The sequence below is a fragment of the Gallinula chloropus genome, assembly GCF_964237585.1.
Source record: "Gallinula chloropus genome assembly, chromosome: 5".
Classification (NCBI taxonomy): domain Eukaryota; kingdom Metazoa; phylum Chordata; class Aves; order Gruiformes; family Rallidae; genus Gallinula; species Gallinula chloropus.
This window is the reverse complement of record NC_140090.1, coordinates 68,078,986-68,095,000: the sequence shown is the minus strand read 5'-3', so window position 1 is coordinate 68,095,000 and position 16,015 is coordinate 68,078,986. Positions and strand designations below refer to the sequence as shown.

General features: G+C 55.0%; 2 protein-coding genes across 2 annotated transcripts in view; both read right to left on the bottom strand.

Moving 5' to 3' along the window:
- Positions 1–5,881, bottom strand: part of WBP1L (WW domain binding protein 1 like) — a gene marked incomplete at its 5' end in the record, with an annotated part of 58,598 nt that extends 52,717 nt beyond the window's left edge. Inside the window, one exon of the mRNA XM_084265352.1 lies at positions 5,795–5,881. Within this exon, the coding sequence (XP_084121478.1) occupies positions 5,795–5,881 (87 nt within the window). The remainder of the gene's footprint in view (positions 1–5,794) is intronic.
- Positions 5,882–9,158: 3,277 nt separating this feature from the next.
- SFXN2 (sideroflexin 2) lies at positions 9,159–15,501 on the bottom strand (the record flags this gene model as incomplete). Its single annotated transcript, XM_084265442.1, has 11 exons — positions 9,159–10,181; positions 10,566–10,613; positions 11,479–11,528; positions 11,818–11,867; positions 12,419–12,485; positions 12,557–12,617; positions 13,281–13,366; positions 13,444–13,519; positions 13,691–13,789; positions 14,882–15,052; positions 15,341–15,501. The coding sequence occupies 11 exons, from the start codon at positions 15,499–15,501 to the stop codon at positions 10,082–10,084; spliced, it is 969 nt and encodes a 322-aa protein (XP_084121568.1). The 3' UTR covers positions 9,159–10,081.
- Between the last annotated feature and the right edge of the window lie 514 nt (positions 15,502–16,015).

Here is a 16,015-nt window from a genome sequence, read left to right as displayed (position 1 = left end):
TCCTTTGCAGTCAGTACCTGTGAAATCATGGGAAAGGATCATTTGTGACTGCCACACCAACACACTCTTGTCACAGGCAAGGTATGGGCACGCAGTTCCTGCTTGGCAAGCCTGTTCCCTCCAGCCAGCTGTTATTTCAGGCGTGTTTGTTACGTGCGCTGTTCACAGGCTCAGCCATGCAGGCAATCGACTGTCAGAGCTCTGCTGCCAAATCAGCCAGGTGTTGGCATCTCAAAGCCTATCTTCTTAGCTGTGGGTTTTCTAATCACACAAGACAGCAAGGGGAGGGAGGGACCTGACTTCCCCATCAGCATCTCTCCGTGAAGCCATCCAGGAGTACCATCCCACACTTTCTTTTGACTCAGAAGCACAGACCAAAACCTGGTGCAATCAGGTTGTCCTGCAACGTGCAACAAGCATCTCTACCCTGACATGACTAATGGCCCTGCTGAGACTGTCACCGGCCCTGCCTCAGAGACTGCTTTTGAGATACCCCAACACGCCAAGTTCTTTCTCCCATGTTGCAAAAGCAGCAGCACAACCCTGGCAAGAGCAGCTTGCCCAGTCATCTTGAATTCATGAACCCCCTGAAACAAATGCAAGACAGGAGCGTGTACAGCCATAAAGCCACCGGTTAAATGCATTAATAAGCTAAGAAGATTCCTGTGCAGCTAACCAGAAAGGGCAAATTCTTACCCTGTTCCCTGTAAAACAGGACAGCTCAGATTAGAGGAACATCCCCAAACCCAGTACCACATATGCATGTTGCCAGGGGACAGAACAAAAGGCCATGTGTAGCTCAGCATTACTAAAACTGCAGGACTTGCCCGGCAAGGAGACGTTTGCACAGGCACAGCCTCGACCAAAGGGCACAGCAGGCAACACTGAATGGAAGTAGGCTAGAAGATCACTAGTTTTTTGCCACAAACTAACACCTGCTATTCAATCCTGCCAGTCCTTCTAAAATGACTTAAAGGGGGGGCGGGAAAGAGGAAAAATAAAAGGTGGGCAGTTTGCATTTACTAAAGACACTGCTCACTACCTCAGAAGATGTCCCTGTGTTTTGAGACTATGAAGAAACACAATCTGTTACCTACATTAACACCTTTCTAATACCACAGAAAGACAAGACAAAGGTGAACTTCAGCACAATACTGGGTCAAGGGAGGCTGACAGAGCTATGGAACAGAGCACCATCCCCACAGAAAGTTCCCACAGGAGAGCGATTGCTTCAGGCACTTAGGGAAGCGGCACTTCTAGGAATCAAAGCGAGGGGTCGCTGGGTTGTTTTAGCCAGAGTTGAGTTACCGCTGCTGAAATGTGGCCACACACTGAACACACCCATCCCCATCTAACTGGAAGGGCTGATGGCAGTACCAGTACTCAGGGCAGGATCCCTGCTGCCCAGCAGCACTGCGCCCAGCAGAGCCACCGCTCGGGGACAGCCGGTACTGGATGTGCCGCTGGCTGGGCAAGGCTGACCTGGCCTGACCCTGCCTGGCTCGCCAGGCTGCGAGGATGGAAAAATCCCCGACTGTACCCATACAGCCCTCCTGGCAGATGAAACTTTCCCAGTTCCCCTGCAGCACTGCACAGCCCCGCAAAAGCTGCCCAAGTTTATTCTTAACAGAGTGCTACGTCTTTGTTAATTAAGATGTAGAGGGAAATTCTCAGAAAGGCAATGATGGGTCCCATTCACTCCCCAGGATGCATCGGACACCTCTGGGCCAGACTTCCCATCGGCTGCAGGGCTGCAGAGATGCAGAGAGAAATTCTGACAGCATCGTCTGCAATAGTGAGGGCAACACGCAAACACAGGCTATACAAAGGACACACCGGAGCTCAGGGTGGTATAATCATCACAGCATGAGCGGTCCTTAATCCAATCCGCACAGTTATTTAGAGGTTCCTGCTCTGAACAAGTACAGGACGTACTTTGATCTCTGCTGCCTCCTGCCAAAACTGTGGAAATTAGCAAGCCAAAAACCAAGAGTCACCAAGATGTCACTGCAGACAAAATTTATCCCACAATTACACAAGCAGCTCTCCTCCTGAAGGACCCCAGCGCATTTTAGGAGGAAAAAGTGCAGTTGCAACTAAATACCCTTCCCTTAATCAAAACAGTTTTCTTAAAATTACAGATTAAATGAGCCTCTCTTACCCGAGGAAAACTGAAACTTGGCTATTCAGTTCACAAACTACCTGAAGTGATGCTCTGAGAGGGCCCAAATGCAGCTAAACTCTTGGATGAGGAGTGGTAGCTCCACACTGGTGCAATCAGAGCTGTGGTCACAGCTAGAGCACACAGTCTTGGACAGAAACTCTGTGTTATGGGGGTGTTAGCCACAGGAACAGTCATGCTGAGTTCTTCCTTTAAGCAAAGATCTGTCCTCTTTGTCGCATACCATGAATCATCCCTCAAGTCACAGTACTTCAAGCAAAGTCTTTAATTTGGGGTGAAATCAGTCTTTAGGAAGAGCACGCTTCTGTCAGAATTTGGCTCAAAAACACCTTATTAGAGAAAGACAGATTCCACAGACTTGTCACATAGTTAACATTCACTTAAATCTCTTGTTTTTAAAGAAAACAACAGTTGAGAAAACTATGTGATAATTAAGCTGCAGGCGTGGGAAGCAGACAGATAGTTAAGGCGGTCAAATAACCTTTACTCTGCCCCATAGAGACAAGCTACTAGGTTTTTCATTACAGTTTTGATCAAGCTCTTTTTAAAAGATATTAATTTCTTATTTCCTTCTCCCTCAAACCGAGAGGGGAGTGACCAGATAAAGTGTGCAGTGAAGGCTACACATCTACCGTAGCAACAGACCATGGCTGGATTTCTTCTTCCTGTAACATTTATCCTGATTTTATAACATAATTGCAAAATTTCTGCCCGCAATCTACTGATAAATGCCTCAACTCCAGCTAACAGGGGCTTGTGCTCTGATTACAAGTGAAACTGCAATCAGTAGTCACAGAGGCAGTTAAACAACTTGGACTCAGGATGGCAATGAGCTAATTATCTTCCTTCTCCCCTCCATCCACCACCCCAAACAAGTCCTAGTTAAAAGAAAGGTCTTTGAAGATCCTGGGCAGCCTGGACTTATTTTAACCTGAAAAATCAGACCCTCCTGCAGAGTACAGGGTGTTCTCGGGAATGTTTGTTCAGTGTGGCTAGGCAGTACAGCTCCACCTCCTGAATTATTTAGAGGACATATTTCCTGCAGCACCTCCCAGCCTTAGACCACCAGGTCTGCGGGACAGTTTACAGGCGAGGAGGCAGGGACCCCAAACAACAAGCTCTCCAGCAGCAGGGGCAAGCAGGGCATGGCAAATGGCTGCAAGGTAGATGGAACCAGGCAGCAGTCAGAAGAAGCAGCAAGGGCAGCAACAATCTGGAGAGGACAAGAGACAAATGCTGTCAGGGTTTCACCTAGAAATGCAGGAAACCTCAGTGCAGAGACCTTGCAAGCCCAGCACTGCCCCACTGGACCTCTTCTCCACACGCTTGGCAGCTCTGAGGAAATGGGGCTCTAAGGCAACACCAAAGCAGACAAAGTTTTGTTGCATACTCACTTTCAAGTTCCTGCATTACCACTGTCATTTCTGAGTGGGTAGCTGTCAATCTCTAGTATGCAGTGAGATTATACCAGCCTTTTGACAGACAGAGTCTACATTTAAGATCTAAAATAAACCACAGGAGTTTTATATAGACAAACTATGAAAAGAAAATGAGTAAAAGATGCATCCACATCTAAGTGCTCTAAAGAAAACACAGGCTGCCAAAGCTCTTCTCCCCCACTCTCATGTATTGTACCACTCAAGACGTTATTTTAGGATTATTTCTGGTGCACTGACTGGAGAGAATATCCACAAGTCACGTATGCAACTATTCCACAAGCGACCTAGCTGTATAATTGCTTCCACACACCCTCCTCCTTTTTCCTTCTTCCTTTCCTCCTTCTCTACTTCCTATTCCTTTCTTCTACCAGCTCCTTGGGTATAAGCTGTATGAGGCAGGAAGTGTCTTTCACACCCTTCAAAGCAGGTATGGTATTTTTATTAGCATGTACAGGGTCGAAGACTTTCACAGCTTCTGTACAGATAGTCCTACCACCTGACCACTGCTCACAGCTGGAAATACCACAACAACCAGAGAGCAAAATGGCCCCAAGATGTGCTGACATATGCTTAGTTTATGTACTTCAGCTTGCAGATGAAACGGAGGTATTGCATCCCTTAAAGCCAGTTGAGACAATGTGGAAAAAGCACAGTTCACCACAATCCCGCACCTGGCTCCCTAGGGCAGCAACAGGCAAACCTTAGCCTCAGTGCAACTGAAGGACATTTGGGATGGCACTACCAACGGGGAATTACACAGCTTGTAAAGTAAACCTGGTGCTCTCAGCACCCTTTAAAGAAGGGAATTCAAAAAGGGGATAACATCTGTAGTCACAGACAAAATCCTCACCTCCTCCTCCTGCAGAAGCCTTGGGCAGTATTTCAATGGACCCCTTCCAGAAGGGACACTCCCCATCTGCACACCTGTGACATTAAGCACCACGCAACCCACAGTGACAGAGCAGCATCTCACTGGCTCAGACCTTCAACAAATGCAAACTACAATCTGCACCTTGTAAGTAACACACCACATCAAATCAGAAGTCATCGTATTCGATCTACGTTCCACATCGGGTGAAAAAAGACATCTTGACTCCGTGGACAATAAGATCCAGGTTGTGCACGTGTTGCTTGGCCTAGTACAGTCCTCTCCGACTGACACTGTGCATACAGATCACAGTAGGAGAGGTTTACAGGTGTCGACACAGGGTGACCCAAGAACATCACTAGAGATCTGAACAGCACACACTGCAGCATAGACAGGAAACAGAGTAAAGAGATGAAGAAGACAATCAACTTAATTAAAACCCTTTGCAGGTATGAAGAAGGCAGTATGCAGGTGGTGAGAGCCTACAAAGACAAGGCCAAGTTCCCCCCACACCGGGTGAAACACACTCTCTCTTCCTTCCCTCTGCATAGAGTCTTGGACTGAACCTGCCCAGCACAGTTCCTGCCACGGCAAGACCAGCTCACCTGGCCCGTGCAGCACCACACAGATCCCATTTCCCTACCGGCCCAACTCCTCCGGCCAGCTGCCCCAGCGCCACCCTTCAGCACATCCCAAACCTCCTCCAACCCAGTCCCCTCACAGGCCACCTTCCCTCCTTGTCACCACCAACAAAAGACACACGTGCCTCCATCCTCAGGCCCCTGTGCACCTGCCAGCTCAAGCCTTCTGCCCTCACTATAGCCACCTCTTCCATGATCTCGTCCAACACCATCACACACCTTTCTTCCCGGTCCTGCAGCCGCTCTGCCGTGCAGAGCACCACCGAGAGGCACTGCCACCCATGCCTAGATCCCTACGACCCCTCTCCATCCCCACGACACACAAACACCCCTGAACTCCGGTGTCCGCATCTCCTACAGCTTTACTTAAGCCAAGGGGGATGGTGGGGTGTCCTCAAACTCGAGCATGCCCCCGAAGTCCCCTCCACCAGCCCAAGAGGTCCACGCACCCCATGCGCCCGCTCCCACTCCTGCCAGCCCTGACTGACCCCCTACCCCAAAGGCCACCCCCCTGGCCCCGGAGGACACAGCCCCCCGGCTCACACCGCTGCCCCTCCAGGCCTGCGCGCCCCCCACAGCCGGCTCCCGCCCCAAGGACACAGCCCCCCACAGCACAGCGCGACCCCAGACCCACCCCAGGCGGTCCCTCCTGGGCAGCCCTTACCTGGGCAGGCTCCACGCTGACGGGCAGCCCCTCGGACAGGGCCTGGAACAGCAGCAAAGCCATGGCGGCACGAAACCTCCTCGCCATCCCCCCCACCCCCCGCTCCCCGCCTCCCCAGCCCGACTGCGGCCCGGGACGGGAGCCGAGGGGCACCCCGCGCCCCGCCCCGCCCCAACCGATCGCCTATTGGGCGGACGGCGCACTGTTTAGCTCGTCATTGGATCAGCGCGCTGTCGCTTAGGGCAGAACCGGGAGGGGCGGGGCCTGCCCGCAGGGAGCTGCCATCTTGAGTGTGGCGCACCGGGGAGGGTGCCTGGCGTGGGGGCCGGGCTGCCATATTGTGAGTGTCGGAACTGGCCGGAGAGGCGGGGTGGGCCGCCCCCTGGCCCTGCAACCCCAGTGCAATGCGCTGCCGGGGTCAGACCCGGACACTGCAAAACGGGGCGGGGGGGTGCGCAATCACCCTCTATCCTGCTACAGTCTCCCTCACACCCCAGTGGCAGCCAGGCGCGCAACCCCCCTTTGCCTGGTCACACCTGGCTACGGGGATCCCTGCCTGGCCTCCTCCCCAGTGCACCCACGGGGCCCCAAACCCAAACAGCCCACCCGGGCCTGGTTTGCACTGGGGAACTTGACATAGAGAGGGTGCTAAAACAGCGGCGGCAGCACCTGGCAGGCAGCTGAATGTTGGTGCCAGCCGCAGCAGGAGACAGAAGCTGTATGGATAAGACAATCTCCCACCATGGCCAGGGCCTGGCATGTCCCCACACAGCAGTCCCTTGCCTGGAATTGCATCCCTGGGAGAAGTGGGGGCACCAATACTTTGGGTTCATTCACAGCTTGGGGAATATGGCCCGTGTTTCTGCAGCAGAGACTTTCTATGGCGCCATTCCTGGCGCAACAGGCAGCCTCCATGCCAGACTGGCATGACAAGGTTTATCAGATGCTCAGATAATTAAGAAGTGCCAGGGGAGGGGGGCGGGGGGGAATCAACCTAGCAGCTTATCTCCTATCCTGGAGTTTTTCAATCAGGGCAGTACTTGGGGCACACCTAACCTTGTTGGATCAGCTCACCCGCCTGCCACTGGCGTGGGCCGGGAGGTATTAACCCATTGCACGTGTGCCCTGTTTGGTCCTCTCTCCAGGCAGGCAGTGCTCTGGCCTGACCAGCCTTTCGGTGAGGAGCAGTGAGCCAAGCCTGCCTTCTGGGTCTTGTGGTGCCTCAGAGGAGACCCCCAGCCTCCCACGCCTCCCCAGCCACTCCCCAGGCACTGCTGCAGCCCAACATGGCGTCTTTGGTCTGATTATCATTTGAGGGGAGGCCATAAGCATGCTGGAGCACTGACATTTTGGCCACACGCAGTTGTTTGCTGTTCTCAGGTAGCCCTGGAACTTAGAGGCACAACAGGGAGAAGGCTGTGAGCACAGGGAGCAGGGACAAGCCCAGACCGGGTGTGACTCATTGCTGGAGAGCAATTAACACTTGCAGTTCTTCACAAACAGGGATGAGTCTGGCTCTGACTCCCGGTAATGAGGTTTCCTTCCTGTTGCGGCGATGGGAAACAGAGGCATGGCTGGCCAGAGCCACCCTTGGCAGCACAGGGACGTGCAGGCTGCAGCCTGGCTGTGACCTCTCTGTTTAGTGGCCAGGCCAAGGCAGGTTAGGGAGTTCCTGTGGTTTTTGGGAGCACAAGCAGGTACCAGCTGCAGTGACCATCTCCCAACAGCAGTGACATGAGTTGTAAAGATTACTTGAATCCTCATGGGGAGATTACAGCTACAGCCTGAAAACCTAGAAACTCCACCAAGCTAAACTGTCAGCTGGCATAAATCCACGTCAACATGAAGAGGAAATCCGCTGCTAGAAACTCAGAGGAGAAGGCTGGCTTGAGATTGGCACCAGCCAACTTGCTGATCCTGCGAGCTAAGAGTAACCTTCTTCCTCTGACCAAAAGCAATGAGCTGCACTGTGTCCCGCTCCCAAGGGCTGGGAGTGAACTTGCACAAAATGGAAATAGCTCTTCAGAGGGTCCCCCTGCTCCATCACCCCTCTGGTATGGCTGGGGACAGGAACAAAGGAGTGACAAAACCACTGAGGCTTTCCCACCACAGTCGCACTGCCCTGGCTTTGCTGCCCGCAGAGCCCCCTCTCCTGCCAGGACCCCCACATGCTGCAAACACAGGCAGGGTCAACAGCAAGAGCATGGCTGTGACATGCAGGGGAAGAGCAGTTTTAGGGTGCTGTGGCATTGCCATGCTCCCAAGCATGCCAGAGGCAATTTGTACCCAAACACAGCCCAGGCCGTGCCTTTCTAGAAATGCTTAAAGCAGTTTTGGGTGTAGGGCAAGAGCAGCTTAAGGAGCTTAAGAAAAAAAGAGAGCAGAGATACATCCTCGTGGTTTCTTCCCACTCTCAACAGCAGCGACATCTATTCTGGTTCATGTGCTTATCTTTTCTTTTAATTGCTCATTAACAAGAAATCTATTAATGCCCAGAGAACAGGTACACAAATTTGAGCACATTTTCCCACTTTCCACTGAGCTATGAATTATTTCAGAGTTCTTATGCAGCTTTCTAGCTGTACCTGCATGTGGTTGGAGATGTTGCCCTCTGCCTGTTGCAGTTGAGGCAGAAGCAAACCTTCTGCAGGTACAGCTTGGCCCTTCAAGAAGTATGTTTCGGGTTTGGTCACTCTCTCTGTAGGAGCTGCACCAGAAAGACCTTTGGGTGCAGACCCTGTGTCTCCACTCTGATAGGTGGCTGAGATGCTGCTGCCCTTACAGCAGCATGGATCATCCACCAGACCACAGGGCTCTCGGAGCAGTTGCATCATATAGATGGTTAGAAACATGCTTGTCCCACTGAGGGGATGTTCACTACCAAGCAGAGCCTGGCCACAGCACTGGGGCTGATTCCTCCTCTCGAAACAGGAGGCTGCAGTGAACTGAAGCTCCCCAGTTTTGTGAGTGGGAGATGCCATGCAGCAGACCCAGGTTAGCATTGTGCAAATCTGCCAGGCAAAGGCAAACAGCACCCATGGTTGTAGGGTGACATAGCATCCTGCTCCCAACGGAATGAGCTTCACCACAAGCACAGCACTGTCATCTCCCTTTGTCACTACTCTTGGGACTGTTTGCAACCCCAAGAGCCTCTCAGGGAAGGCTATATAGGAAGCCCAAGGGTTTCAGGGTTCATACCAGCCCTTGCAGCTCTTCCTCCTCCCATCCCCTGTGCTGACCCTGGTGCCTGGTCAGACAAGAACCCACACCTTTCCCTTTTAAAGCATGAGACCCACATACCAGCTCTGCCCAGGGAAGCAGACACCCAGAGACCAGCAAAAAGCAAGAACCAGCAGTTGCTTTTTTAAAAATCACCAGAGTTTATTTGTCAATCCTCTGGGCCATTTGCTGTCCACAGTCAATGGCTGACTCCTGCACCTCCTTCCCCCCCTCCAAAGAGGGACCAGAGTCAACTGTCCCCCAAGGCTGCAGGCCCTTTGTCCTACCATAGGGGCAGCAAAATGCAGGACAAAGGTCATCACTGACTCTTGTGCTCAGAGGAATGGACAGATTGCAAAAATCACAGCATAAAAAACAATCAGCTATTTCTTTCCTGGATTGTGGCAATTGCAAAGTGAGTAAAACCTGAAGCTGAGAGCAAGGAACGCATGGTCCAAGCATTGGTCCCTGGACTTTGGAGTACAGAGGGGATAGGTCCGGTCCCTTCACAGAATTGTAGGGGTTGGAAGGGACCTCAAAAGATCATCAGGTCCAACCCCCCTGCCTTCCTGCCTGCCAAGGCAAAACCCAGCTCTTGATTAAGAGGCCACTGCAGTGGCTTAAGGCAGCAACGTGTTTTGGTTCCTGGTCTGATGGCAGGACACCTGCTTTCAGAGGTAGGACGGTGCTCTGAGCTCCAAGGGAGAACCTGATGCCTCGCAGGGCAAAGGCCAGCAACCATGTGAGGCTCAGGAAGGCTGGGTAAGGTGCTCCTGTGCAGGGCAGGAGGAAGGCACAGGAAGCGCAGCCATCACCCAGGGCAAGAAGGACTTCAAAGGCAAGGACACAGCCAGCTGCAGAAAGGGGGAGGCTCAGGAGAAGCCAAAGTGCTGCAAGCTGGACATGCAGAGCCAGAGCCTGCCGCTCCAGGGGAAGGAGGCAGCAGGGAGGCTGCTGCGCTGGGAGCCAGATCTGGCTGGACCATGCATCTGAGCCCTGCTCAGGGAATGTGAGGCTGGTGGTGGCAGGGGGCTGGAGGGCTGTGATAGCTCCCTAGGTAGTCTCTGCTTACAGTCCCTTGTTAAAATAGACATATGGCACTTTGTCACCGTGCTTGGCCACGATGCTGTCTCGCAGCTCTGGCTCGAGGTCAGCCAGCGCCAGGGAGCTGTGGGGAAAGGGTACAGACACTGAGACCCACCAGTCCTCCTCTATGACCAGGCCACCCTCCCTTGCCATTGCCATTAAAGGTCCCCTGCAAACCCTAGGATCTTGCAGATTCATGTCAAGACCCACCACCCACCCCTGACATCTACTGCTCCCAGTTTTGGGGGCCAGAGAGCTGCCGATGGGGATGGGGGTCCCACTGCTTTCAGTACAGAGCTGGCACACCCTCTCCCGCTGCCTGGGGCACCAGCATGTACAGGCAGATGCTGCCTCAAGTTGAAGGGCTGGTGCCCATCATGGTTCTCCAAGGATGGACAGAGAAGAGCTAAGGAAGAAGGCAGCTTCCAAGATCCCACACAGGAGGGGAAAACAGTAGGACAAGTACCATCTCTGCGGGAACAGGGCACAGGCTGCTGGCACCATGAACAGGAGGCTGTGGGACAGAAAAGCCAAGTGTTAGTGTTGGGGATCACAGCCCATTTGCCCCACAGCCACAGGGATCTCAGCCTAAGAGGTGCCCTTCACACCTGTCCGGGTTTTGGTCAGGATGGAGTTAAGTTCTTTTGTAGCAGCGGATGGAATGCTGTGTTTGAGAGTTAAAATGAAAGCAGTGCTGATAACACCCTGATGTTTTTAGTTGTGGTCAAGCAGTCAAGGACTTTCTCAGCTCTTCATATTTCTCTATTAATGAGAAAGGAGGGGATGAAGCCAGGACAGGTGACCCAAACTGGCCAAAGAGAGTATTCCATGCCAATTACGTCCTGCTCAGTATAATGGGGGGCTGATGGGAGGAGGAGCAGGGGTGGCTCCAGGACACATGGTTTTTGGGGGACAGTCAGGTTCCAGGACGGCTCTGGGTGGCACGGCCTGAGCTGTGGGTTCGGTGAGAAGCTGCATTGTGTATCAACAGCTTCATAGATTTTTTGCTCTAAAGTCCTGTTAGCATTGTTATATTTTATCTTTCTGCTATTTTAGTGAACTATCCTTATCCCAACCCATGGGCTTTTGGTTTCTTGGTTTTGGGGTTATTTGCTCCTTCCTTTTCCCTTCCCTTCACGCCCCCGCTCCCCCGCACTTCTCCCCCTCCTCTTTCCCTTTAAAGAGCAGGCAGCTGCATGGATGTCAGCTCTCAGCCAGGTAAAACCACAACAACACCCCACAACTCCTGATAACTGGGGAAAGCCCAGGCTGAAAGGCAAGAAGCTCTGCAGTCTCCTCCTGTGAAGAGGCCTTTTTTCAATCACCCCTCAGAGCCATGCTCCAGGCACCCTCAGCTGCCCAAGCAGTGACATACTTACAAGCCCCCGCAGAACAGCACCTGCAGAGGCCCATGGAGAACCCGGATCCGCTGCAAGGGAAGAGCTGGGAATGAGTCCACAGCCTCAGCACAGGTCCTGCTCACAGGGTGAGGAGACTTCTCCCCTCAAGCAGGGCTGAATGCCCAACACCTCCAAAGGTGCCACCAACCCCTGTCACCCTCCCACAGCCTCTCCATGTCACCTGAGGGACCTTTGGTGTTCTGGTGACTCAGAAGACAAAGCAAGCCAGGATCTGCAACCCCACATTTCATCCCCAGAATTTTAGCAATTGGGGGACCACCAGACTGGAAAACAGTGGCAAGAGAAACATGGGCTCACCTGCATGAAGGGGAATTTTTCCAGTCGCTCCATGATGACAGGCAAAATAACTAGGTGCAGAGATAAAAGGTCAGCCCCCCCCGCAAGCCAGCACACAGGGTTGCCCCAGCAGGACTGTCCTCCCAGGGGCCATGGCAGTGGTGAGTTGTGCGGGGGGCCACTGGGTGTTTGCTCACAGCAGGGACCTGGCACAGGATCCCCATCCATCCATCGCCCAGGCAACATTGTCCATGCTCCTCGTCATCCCATCACTCCTGCTGGGCATGCAGCATGGGTCTCATGAGGGCAAGGAGATGCTGGGCTGTAGGGTAAGGGGCCAGAGAGCGCAAGAGATATCCTTGTGGGGCCCAACTGCCATGGGAGCACCCCACATTCCCCATGGGCTGTGAGTTGGGATGAGGAGGGCTGGGGCTCAGGGGACTCTGATAGGAATGGCAGGATGGGGACATCAGTTCCATCACTGAGATGAGACTAAATGCCATCTGGGATGCAGGGTAACCCTCCCTCTTCTTCCTGGGGAAAACTGAATTGGGGGAGGACAAGGTGGTGGGTCCCGGGGGAGCTCCTGGTCCAGTCCCGCACCCTCCTGCCTTCCACTCACTCATGCCCGGTGCTGCCATGGTGATCCTGGAAACCACAACCTGCGCGATGCCCTTCACTGCCGCCCTCTGAAAGCAAAAGCAGCAGATGAGCCCCCACCATGTCATGCCCTGACGCAGACACCCATCCCCAGGCTCACCCTGGAGTGGCCGAGCTCATTGTTGTCCTCATCTGTCACTGTGATCCCATTGATGAGCTCCCTAGAAGAAACAGGCAGCTGTGAGTGGGGGCCAGGATAGTCAGAGAAGCATGAGGACACAGCGATGGAGTGTGCCAAGGGGGTTCCTTGTGCTGTACTGTCACAGCAGCTCTGGGTACCCCATTGCCCTGAGATGCTGCAGTCCCCAGCTCAGCCAATGGTATCTTCAGGGCATGGAGCAAGCCCAGTCCACCCATCTGGAGGGCCAACATCTGCCTGGGACCCACAGCCAAGACAGGGGCAGACCTACGCACAGCACCCCAACTCCTGGGGGGCACCCCAAGTGGCAGACACAGGTCTCTACATGGACCCAGTCTGGGGGGTCCCAGCATCAGAACATTGTGGACTGGGGCTCTCCCATGACTACATGCAGAAGACCTTTGCATCTGAGGGATCTTCCAGCCCAGACCCCAGAATCACTATCCCCAGCCCAAAATCACCCCCCTGCTCTGGGCAGAGGCTGAGCCACCCCACCCAGCACCCTCCACCAGAGACCCAGCACTGTGAACAAGCCGACTCTGGCTCGACTCCCTCCCACCCCCTCCAGGCCCTGGGATGGGAAGCTGCAGCAGGGTGACCAGGCAGCCAAGGAACCTGGCTACCATCAGCTTGCCTTTGGAGGCAGCTGGGTCCCTCGAGCGCCCTGGCCACACATGGCACTTACTGTTGCCGCATCATGGGGATATTGACACAGTTGGCAGCAGCCACAGCCGCGAAGGGGACCCAGCGGGCCAGCAAGGGAGGGGCTCGCTGTGGGAGACAGGCTGGCATCAACACAGGAGGGCAGGATGCTGCCAGCTGCCCCACCCAGCCCCAGCCTGGCATACCTTGGTGTAGAGGTTGAGTCCCACTGCAGTGGCCAGGGCTGTTCCAGTGGCTGTGACATAAGCCACCCCGATTTGCCTGGACAGTGATTTCCAAAGAAGGGAGAGAACAGAAACACCAACTCTGCCTTGATCCTGTTCCTTTGGTGCCCAAGATGTGGCATGGGGGCAGGGGGGGGAAGTCTTTACGGAGCATCCAGGGGGTCCCAACACAGAGGGTGGTCCCCATCCTGTGTGAGGGCATGCTCACCTCAGTGAGATGGGGGAAGCAGCATTGCGGTTGGTGTAGTTGACGATGGCGTTGAAGGACTGGTTCACCCACTGCCAGAAAACCACTGCAGGCACTGTCCTGTGGAGGCAAGGACCAGGAGAGTGCCCAAGAGCCATCAGGGACTTCTAGCCTGTGCCTGTGGCCAGGCCTGCCAGCAGGACAGCCAAGATGCCCTCAATACACTCAGCATGGTGACTCCCAAGGGAAACTGAGGCACTGCAGCAAAGCCATGAGCCAGTGGCAGCGCCAGGCAATGACCCCAGGAGCCCTTTCTGCTGCAGGGCTTTGGAGAGCACAGGATGGAGCCAGCCCTGCAGGGCACTCAGCCAGGGGTGGGAGACCCAGCTCTTAGCAGGGTGGCAGCCATCCTGCCAGGCCAAGATAAACTTTTGTCAACGGAAGCAGCAAGGAGGGTGCACACTGGGACAGAGATGGCTCTGGGGTGACCAGGGCACCTGGACTGCCACTGAAGTCTCAGGGACACTGACACAGGGCAGGAGGGGATATGAGGAGACAGGGCTTTAAGCAAACTTTGGGATGCAGAAGGGTGGAGCTGGGCTGGGAACATAGAGACCAGTCGGTGCTGGGAGATTCCCCCATCCAGGCCAGACCTCACCATCAACAGCCAAACCAGTCCAGCAAATCAGGGTGGGATGGGACCAAGATTGACTGGGAAAGGCAGCGTCTATCCCATATGTCCTCTGTGCTGGGGACACAACCACTCACCCCCCAGCTGCCATTTCGGAAGGGGAATGCAGGGGGCTGTCAGCATGGGCTGCAGACACTGGAACAGCCTGGCCTGGGGGCATGTTCAGTCCTCAGTTTGGGGGGCTGTTACGGTCCATGGAGCAAAAGCAGCAACCACACAGGGCTTAGCCACATTAATCATTACAGAAGCTCCAAGAATTGCTGAGCTCAGGGTGAAGTAAGACCATCCCAAGCCATGCCAGGGGCTGGGAGAGGATCGATGATGCTTCCACTGCAGGCTGGGTGCTGGGGAACAGCCACAGAGACACAGGGCTTGGCCACAGGACAAAGGCAGGCACAGGATCCATGGGCAGCAGCTAGCCCTGGAGGAGACAGGCTAGCTGTGCCTCAGTTGTTGGGGACGCCTCAAGAGGCTGGGGGCTGTCACAGCTGTCCCCCAGACCAGCATCCCCAGGGGCTCACCGGTAGAACTGGAGCATGCAGCCAGTGAGGGCCATGCCGCCCGGCACCTGGAAGGACATCCTCCCAATGAGGTTCATCTTCTCACCACTGTCGGGGTGGAAGGCCGAGTCATACAGCTTCTTGGCGTAGAGCAGCTGCTCCTGGGTGCTTCCCGGCGGCACCAGCCCGGCCCTGCAAGCCCAGAGCCTGTTGTGGGGTGCCCTGCCGAACCACAGGCACCTGGCCCTGCTGGGGCAGGGAGCCCCAGGCACCAAACATGAAAGGTGGAGAAAACAAACAGCTCCTTCGAGGGGAAACTTGTCCCAGCTTGAGGCTCCTGGGAGAAGCCTGGGAAACTCCCCAAAACGGTCTCTGAGGGGTGTGACATCCCAGTGCGAGCACTGGGGAACCACCACCTCCAAGCCCCACATCCCATCAAGGTGGTCAGGTACCTGCCCCAGCCATGCCCTGGCCCCTCACCTGCAGCTTTCCACCAGAGCCTTGGCCCGGTCCAGCTCCGCCTCCGGCACCAGCACAGTCCGCGGGTCGGTGATGTTGAAGAAATGCTTCAGGCGCCCCACGAAAGTGCTCTGGTCCCATCGTGGGGCATCAATGTTGAAGCCGAGGGGGACAGCGGCCATTTCAACGTGGGTCTGGGCTGGAGGAGAAGGTGGCTCAGGAGGGTCCTGCCTCACTTGACCGTCAGGTGTGGGCCTGCCACGGCCACGGGAGCGCTTAACTGGGTAAGAGTTGATATTTAACAGCACAGTTGGACTTTCAGCAGCCCCGAGCCCGGCAGCCTCCTGCACCCTGGTGCCAGCCAGAGGAGGCTGCGGCGAGGCAGCTCCTTCCCACACCACCCCGCTTACATGGGGCGCTCCCCTTCGCGTGGCCTACCCCCAGCACCTGGCACCCGCTCCTCGGGGCGGCACGCACAGCACTGCGGGGCCCAGCAGCACTGCCCTGCGAGCACACCCCCCCCGCACACACACACACACACACGCGGCACGGCGCCGCATCCCCCACCCCGCTGTCAGTCCCCGCTGGCACCGCACGGCAGCAGCCCGCACGGCAGCACCCCGCACGGCAGCACCCCGCACGGCAGCAGCCCGCACGCCAGCACCCCGCACGGCAGCACACCTCACGCCAGCACCC